The sequence below is a fragment of the Chiloscyllium plagiosum genome, chromosome 1 (assembly GCF_004010195.1).
Source record: "Chiloscyllium plagiosum isolate BGI_BamShark_2017 chromosome 1, ASM401019v2, whole genome shotgun sequence".
Classification (NCBI taxonomy): domain Eukaryota; kingdom Metazoa; phylum Chordata; class Chondrichthyes; order Orectolobiformes; family Hemiscylliidae; genus Chiloscyllium; species Chiloscyllium plagiosum.
Window position 1 is genome coordinate 127,355,625 of NC_057710.1, and position 9,025 is coordinate 127,364,649.

General features: G+C 40.4%; 1 protein-coding gene across 1 annotated transcript in view; it reads right to left on the reverse strand.

Annotated features, from left to right (window-relative positions):
* Positions 1 to 5,328: 5,328 nt before the first annotated feature.
* The window catches only part of LOC122555808 (interleukin-8-like), an 8,767-nt gene continuing 5,070 nt past the window's right edge, over positions 5,329 to 9,025 (reverse strand). Inside the window, exon 4 of the mRNA XM_043701972.1 lies at positions 5,329 to 6,286. Coding sequence (XP_043557907.1) covers positions 6,267 to 6,286 — 20 coding nt within the window. The 3' untranslated portion in view covers positions 5,329 to 6,266. The remainder of the gene's footprint in view (positions 6,287 to 9,025) is intronic.

Below are 9,025 nucleotides of genomic sequence, written 5' to 3' on the forward strand. Positions count from 1 at the left end.
ACCACAAATATTCACAATTTATGTAGATTACTTGGAGTTGGGGACCACGTGTAGTGTGTCAAAATTTCTGAATGACACACTAAGATGAGTGGGAGATCAAAGTGTTGAGAGGACTGTGAAATTTTGCAAAGAAACATCGTTAGGTTAACTGAGTGGGCAAAGGTCTGGCAGATAGAGTACAATGTTAATAAATGTGAAGTAATCCATTTTGGTCGGAATGATAGTAAAAAGGATATTACTTGAATGGTAAAAAATTGCAGCATGCTGCTGTGCAGCGGAACCTAGGTGTCCTTGGGCATGAATCACAGAAAGTTGGTCTTCAGGTACAATAGGTAATTAGGAAGGCAAATACAATATTGTCCTTCATTGCTAGAGAGGTTAAAAGCAGAAAGATTATGTTGCAGCTGTACAAGGTGCTGGCGAGGCCACACCTGGAGTACTGAGTGCAGTTTTGGTCTCCTTTCTTGAGAAAGGATTACTGGCACTAGAGGGGATGCAGAGGAGGTCCACTAGGTTGTTTATGGAATTGAGGGGTTTGGACAACAAGGCATAGCCTCAAAATTAGGGGGAGCAGATTTAGGACTGAATTGAGAAGGAATTTCTTCACTCAGAGGGTTGTGAATCTATGGAATTCCCAGCCCAGTGAAGTAGCTGAGGCTTCTTCAGTAAATATTTTTAATAAAAGATAGATAATTTTTTGAACACTAAAGGAATTAAGGGTGATGGTGAGAGGGCATGTAAGTGGAGCTGAGTCCACAAAAAGGTCAGCCATGATCTTATTGAATGGCAAAACAGGTTCAAGGGATAAGATGCCCTACTCCTGCTCCTAGTTCTTAGGTTCTTATTCCTGGGATCATTCTCATGAACCTCCTCTGGACCTGGTCCAGTCCGAATACATCCTTCCTGAGGTATGGGCCAAAATTGCTCACAATACTCTAAACGTGGTCTGACCAGAGCATTATAAAGGCTTAGAAATACATCTCTGCTTTTATATTCTAGACCTCTTGAGATGAGATGAGGGGATGGCATGGTGGCATTGTATTTGTCTTCCTAACTACCAACTCAACCTGCATGTTTACCTTAAGAGAAACCTGGACTAGAACTCCCAAGACCCCTTGCAACTCAGATTTCTAAATTTTCTCCCCAATAGAAAATAGTTCATGCCTCTATTCTTCCTACCAAAGTGCATGACCTCACACATTCCCACATTGTATTTCATCTGCCACTTCTTAACCCATTCTCTGAACCTGTCTAAATCTTTCTGCAGCCTCCCTGTCTCCTCAATACTATCTGTTCCTCCACCTATCTTTGTACCATCTGCAAATGTAGTCAGAATGCCCTCAGTTCCTTCATCCAAATCATTAATGTATAAAGGGAAAAGTTGTGGTCCCAAAACTGAGCCTTGTGGAACACTACTAATCACTGGCTGCCATCCTAAGAAGGACCCTTTTATCCCCACTCTCTGCCTTCTGCCAGACAGCCATTCTTCAATCCATGCTCGTACCTTGCCTCTAACACCACGGACCCTTAACGTACTCAGCAGCCTCCTGAACGACACCTTGTCAAAGGCCTTCTGGAACTGTCTTTGTCTAACCTGCTCATTACCTCCTCAAAGAATTCTAACAGATTTGTCAGGCATGACCTCCCGTTGATGAAATCATGCTGACTTTGCCCTATTTTACCATGCACTTGCAAGTATTCAGAAATTTCATCCTTCACAACGGATTCCAAAATCTTATCAATGACGAAGGTCAGGCTAATCAGCCTGTAATTTCCTGTTTTTTGCCTTACTCCCTTCTTAAACAGGGGGGTTACACTTGCAATTTTCCAGTCCTCTGGGACCCTCCCTGACTCCAGTGATTCCTGAAAGATCACTACCAAAATCTCCACTGTGTTTTCAGTAATCTCCTTCAGAACACATAATGGGTGTAACACATCTGATCCAGGTGATTTACCCACTTTCAGACTTTTCAGTTTTTTTTAGCACCTTCGCCATGGCGATGGTCACCATACTCATCTCTGTCCCCAGACTGTCTTGAATTTTTGGGATATTACTCATGTCTTCCATTGTGAAGACTGACGCAAAGTACTTATTCAGTTCCTCTGTCATTTCTTTGTTACCCATTATTATTTCTCCAGCATCATTTTCTAGTAGCTCAATGTCTACTTTTGCCCTTTATATATCTAAAGAAACTCTTGCAATCTTTTGTAATATTACTGGCTAGCTTATCCTCAGATTTAATCTGCTCCCTCCTTATTTCTTTCTTTGTTGTCCTCTGTTGGGCTTTGTAAGCTTCCTCCTTGGCTTACCACTGCCCATCACCACATTATATGCTTCCTCTTTTGCTTTTATGTTGTCCCTGACTTCCTTGGTCAACCATGGTTGCCTCATCTCCCTGTACCATGCTTCAGGATGAATTTTTGCTGCGCATCTCAAATTACTCTCAGAAATTCCTGCATCGCAGTTCCAATGTCTTTCCTGCTAAGCTCTTCAGCCAGTCAATTCTGGTCAGTTCCTCCCTCGTGCCTCCATAGTTGCTTTTATTCAACTCTAATACAGTTACATCTGGTTCCACCTTCTCCCTCTCAAATTGCAGAGTAACTTCTATCATATTATGGTCACTGCTTCCTAAGTGTTCCTTCCCTTATTAAGTCTGCCTCATTACACAGCACTAAATCCAGAATTGCCTGTTCCCTAGTGGGCTCCATCACAACCTGCTCCAAAAGCCAACTTGGGAACATTCCACAAATTGTATTTCTTGTGATCTACGACTAACCTGATTTTCCCAGTCCACTTGCATATTGAAATCCCCCATGATCACTGTAACCTTGCCTTTCTTACTCGCCTCTCTATCTCTTGATGTATCTTATGCCCCAAATCCTGCCTACTGCTTGGAGGCCTGTAGATAACTCCCATTATGGTTTCTTAACCTCTTGCAGTTCCTCAACTTTCCCACACAGATTCTACATCATCTGACCCTACTTTGTTTATTGCTATTGATTTAATTTTATTTTTTTACTTACAAGGCAAGCCCAACTCCTCTGCCCACCTGCCTATCTTTTCAATAGGATATATATCCTTAGACATTTAGCTTCCAGTCCTTATCCCCTTGCAGCAATGTCTCTGTTATGCCCACTACATCATACCTGCCAGTTTCAATCTGCGCCACAAGCTCATTTACCTTATTTCATATACTGCAAGTATTCAGATACACCTTCAGTCCTGTATTGACCGTCCATTTTCACATTGTTATCCATTTATCCAGTGTGTTTGAAGTTTGATTCCTAACACTTTCCAAACACTCTGACTATTTTGTGATCTAGAGAATTTAATAACCTCTCCTGAGTTCTCCTGTCTACTTAATTCTTTCATACTTGTCAATCCAGTTGAATACATCCCCACAGCTTTGTCTCCTAATGGTCATTTACTTCTTGGAGTTTTATCCTTCCCTTCCCCAACTTCCTAGTTTAGACAGTCCAACATTTAATTTGTTTAATTTCTTATAATTCCATGGTAAGTGTAAATTGTTTCTTCATTTCAATTCCAATAGTAAAAAGGTGATAAGGAAAACAACTCCTGGCAAATTATTCTTGTCCATTAATTTGTACAAATGTGTAATTACCAGAGCTGAAAAGATTTCTTTTTCATCATGACTGTAGATGACTTAATGCAGAGGTAATATTTTCATTAATTGTAAGCAATCACTTATGATAAAATATCATTTCTGAGCTGGATATAAAACAGATATTGGGAAATAGCATGAACTGCAGCTCACCTAATGGAAAACCTAACTACTGGATAAACATATTATTTTGGGGTAGTTTGCGAAAAACTGGCAACCTGTGGGGTGACATGGTTGTTCAGTGGTTAGCACTGCTGCCTTACAGTATTAGGGTCCCAGGTTCAATTCCAGCCTTGGGTGACTGTCTGTGTGGAGTTTGCACATTCTCCCTGTGTCTGCATGGGTTTCCTCCCACAGTCCAAAGATGTGCAGGTCAGGTGAATTGGTCATGTTAAATTGCCCATGGTGTTCGGTGCATTAGTTAGAGGGAAATGGGTCTGGGTGGGTTATTCTTCAGAGGGTCAGTGTGGGCTAGTTGGACCAAAGGGCCTGTTTCTACACTGTAGGGAATCTCTCTCTTAACGTACTTCATTTGAAATAAGGTGTATTTAAATTTCTTAGCAAACCATTGCATTATTGATCATGTGTAGATTTTCTGAGTGATAGTTTCCCTCATGCTTAACACGCCTCTAACAAGATGTTAAACCATATGTTTTGTGCCAACATAGGGTGCTTCAAACCATTAACAGTCACCTTATTTACATATTCAAGGAGCTAAAAGCCTGTTTCAGCTGTCGGTCCTAGATAACTGTTCCAATATGACAGGTAGCTCATTTATTTTTTGTAATGAGTGTGTACGTTTTGCAGCCAATTTGAAGGACTGGGATGCTATTTAGCTCCAGTACAATGAGCAATGCATGATAAATCTCCAGGCCATTTCTCTTTATTAGACACCCCAGTTAGTGCAACTGCTACACAAAGATCTTTTGAAATTGTAGTGACATTTTGTAATAGTGCAAAATATCAATAGCAAATTGATTTCAACTAAAACAAAAAAAATCAAGAAAGATATGTGGCAGGTTGCCCATTTAGTACCAACTGTAACATACCATTGCACACAAAGTCAGAATGTATTATTTTCAGTCAATTAGATTCCCTACAGTATGGAAATAGGCCCTTTGGCCCAACAAGTCTACACCGACCCTCTGAAGAGTAACTCACCAAGACCCATTTCCCTACATTTACCCCTGACTAATGCACCGAACACCATGGGCAATTTAGCCTGGCCAGTTCACCTAACTTGCACATCTTTGGATTGTGGGAGGAAACCCACGCAGACACAGGCAGAACGTGCAAACTCCACTCAAACAGTCACCTGAGGCTAGAATCAAACACGGGTCCTTAGCACTGTGAGGCAGCAGTGCTAACCAGTGAGCCACCGTGCTGCCCCTGTGGGCAGTTAGTTAAAAACTCCTCAATGGAAAACAAATCATCATACAGAGAATAATTCTATTTACAAATGCATTTTTTTTCTGATTCATCCAATAAGAAGCTGTACCTTCAAGATGAATGTACTTTAAAAATATTGACATGTCTGCAGAGAATTCGATTCTTACAAAAATCAGTTATGACTTAATTCTATTCTCCAATATTTTCCAAAAATAGAAACAAGTTCCAGTTAAGATATGTGATAGGAAAATGTTCTTGTTTCATTTTGAAAGAAATACTTTTGCTCAAATTTGCTGTAAACGGGTTTGATTTAATAACAAAATATTTACCTTGTTACCTTGCTACAAGAGTTAGCAGGAAATGAAAAATTCATCAAAATTTGGTTTGAGAATAGTTCTGAAATGAAGGAATATTTTAGCATACTTGCAAGTAATGAAATGAAGGAACGACTTTATTTAGTTGATTAATTTAATGGTCACAGGAAACACCTTTCAAACCATTTTAATAGATGTTACTAAAGGAGAATTATTTCAGGTTCTACAGATGTTCAAATCTCACATAGAGAGCTTATGAGGTAGTGTGTAATCAAGGCACAAGTTCATTTTGAACAATATTTCCATGCAAAATGGAACTGAGAAAACAGTTATGCAAACATTAATGCCCATGTCTCACTTTACTTGAAACAATTAAAGATAGGAACTAAAACTCTGACTTATTTAATTTTTCAACAGTTTTACAAACATATTTCATGTTACTCTTGTACCTAATTATTTAGGAGAAAGCAAGGGCTGCAGATGCTGGAGATCAGAGTCGAGAATGTGGTGCTGGAAAAGCACAGCAGGTCAGGCAGCATCCGAGGAGCAGGAAAATCGACGTTTCAGACAAAAGCCCTTCATCAGGAATGTGATAGTTAATTGGAAATTACTTTCCAAATGTTACTGAGATGGGAAAATAAATTGAATGGAGTCATAATACAATTTGTAAACTATGTACATTACTTCCTGTGAAGAAATCTCACAAACTTATTTGATTGCACATTTTAATTGATTTCTATCTTTAAAATTCTAAGGTGCAAAAGCAACAGGCTTGAAAGGTGGAAAAGTTTTCAAAAAAACAGGAAGTAATAGAACAAGCTGTCAGGAGATTAACATGAGTAACATAGCACACTGCCGAAAGCTTATTCGTTGCACTATTCGTTATTGTTCAGGCGATATGTCTGTGGAAATGAGTTTCATTCCGTCAGGGTCTTTTACCTCACTTCTGCAGTCTGGTAGCTGAAAGAATAAATTGAATTTTCAATTGCAAACTTTTTATACCACAACAAAGCACTCCAAAATATCTTCAAACATATAATGAAATACTGCAGACAGATGAGATGAGCAACATTATCAAAATCCATGCAATTTGCAGGGTTATTCCCTTCTATTAAATTCTTTTATTCCCTTCTAATAAAAGGCAAACCTGAAAGGGTTCAGTAAAGATTTATAAGGATGTGTCAGGGTTGGAGGGCTTGAACTATAGGGAGAGGCTGAACAGGCTGGGGCAGTTTTTCCTGGAGCATCGGAGGCTGAGGGGTGACATTATAGAGGTTAACAAAATTATGAAGGGCATTGTTAGGGTAAATAGACAAAGTCTTTTCCCTGGTGTGGGGGAGTCCAGAACTAAAGGACATAGGTTTAGGGTGAGAAGGGAGAGATTGAAGAGGGGCAACCTTTTCATGCAAAAGGTCACGTGTATATGGAATGAGCTGCCAGAGGAAGTGGTGGAGGCTGGTACAATTACAACATTTAAAAGGCATCTGAATGGGTCTATGAATAAGAAGGATTTAGATGGATATGTTCCAAGTGCTGGCAAATAGGACTAGATTAATTTAGGATATCTGGTCGGCATGGACGAGTTGGACCAAAGGGTCTGTTTCCATGCTGTACATCTCTATGACATATTACAGCAATAACACAAGTTAGAAATTCATTGCTAATTGTTGTCAATACGGAAATAATTTGTGTTTGAAACTAGTAGGTGCAGAACAATTGTCACTGTGAACACAAATTACTCTGCAGAGGGGAGGAGGAGGAGGAGGAGGAAAGGGTAGAAATTTCAGAAATAAAATCTATATTTTTAAATTTTAGTTTGTACTCCCACAAAAATAAATTCCAGTGCAGGACTGAGGGAGTAAGTGAAATATTTCAGATAAAGCGTTAAACCCAAAATCCTATCTACCTGCTCAGGTGGACACAAAAGATCCCATGGCACTATTTTAAAGAATAACAACCTCCCTACCCAATACTTTTTCCATTATATTTTGTCAGAAGCCAAAACAATAACATTTAATAGATGAGCCCCAAATTAAGAAATTACCAACAAGTTTTAACTTCAGGTTTTTTTGCTTTAACAGCAATCTGAATCTACGCAAATTAAGTATGAATTAATAGGCAAATGATACTACAAATAAAGAGGTAAATTGCACTTTAGTCAGTACAATAAAGTTATGTCTTGCATAAATACAAACAAACATTCATATCACTCCTTATGCAAATATGTTACCATGTTGCTACACAGTTCCATAATTTGCTGTACTTTATTCATGTAGGTGATGATTCATATCCACCAACAGCTTATAGCTTCTTGCACCATCATCACCAAGGCATACTTGTATGAATCCTTTCTCTCTCAGATCACCAAAGTCCAGATGATGCTGTTTTCCAGACTTCTTTTTCAACTGACCAGCCGAGTCTGTTTGGCTATTTTTGCGAAACACTGAGTTATTTTGTGTCTCTGGCTTATTCACACAGCTTTCCAAGATTGAGACATTTTTAGCCAGCTTACAACACATTTCCACACGCTCCTATCTCCTTTTCTCAAAGGTTGACCTCTTTCTGAGAGGGTTGAGAGTGTGGTGCTGCAAAAGCTCAGCGGGTCAGGCAGCATCCAAGGAGCAGGAGAATCGACATTTCAGGCATAAGCCCTCCATCAGGAATGAGGCTTGTGGGCTGGGTGGGGCTGAGAGATAAATAGGAAGGGGGTGGGGCTGGGGGAAAGGTAGCTTAGAATGTGATAGGGAGATGAAGGTGGCAATGATAGGTTGGAGTGGAGGATGGAGCAGATATGTGGAAAGGGAAATGGACAGTTCAAGGGGGTGGTGCCAGATTGGAGGCTTGAGATTGGTATAAAGTGGGGGGAAATAGGAAATGAAGAAACTGGTGAAATCCACATTGATCCCATGTGGTTGCAGGGTGCCAAAGCGGAAGATGAGGCATTCTTCCTCCAGGCATCAAGTGGTTAGTGTTTGGCAATGGAGGAGGCCCAGGACCTGCATGTCCTTGGTGGAGTGGGAGAGGGAGTTGAAGTGTTCAGCACGGGACAGTGGGGTTGATTGGTGCAGGTGTCCCACAGATGCTCTCTAAAACGATCCGCAAGTTGACATTCTGTCTCCCCGATGTAAAGGAGACCTCATCTGGTGCAACGGATATAGTAGATGACATAGATTCATAGAGTCATGGAGATGTACAGCATGGAAACAGACCTGTTGGTCCAACCCGTCCATGCTGAAAAGATTTTCCAATCCAACCTAGTCCCACCTCCAAACCCTTCCTGTTCACATACCCATCCAAATGCCTCTTAAATGTTGCAATTGTACCAACCTCCACCACTTCCTCTGGCAGCTCATTCCATACATGTACCACCCTCTTTGTGAAAATGTTTGCCCTTAGGTCTGTCTCTTTTGTATCTTTCCCCTCTCACCCTAAACCTATGCCCTATAGTTCTGGACTCCCTGACCCCAGGGAAAAGACCTTGTCTATTTACCCTATCCATGCCCCTCATAATTTTGTAAACCTCTCTAAGGTCACCCCTCAGACTCCGACGCTCCAGGGAAAACAGTCTCAGCCTGTTCAGCCTCTCCCTATAGCTCAAAACCTCCAACCCTGGCAACATGCTTGTAAATCTTTTCTGAACCCTTTCAAGTTTCACAATATCCGATAAGAAGGAGACCAGAATTGCACGCAATATTCCAA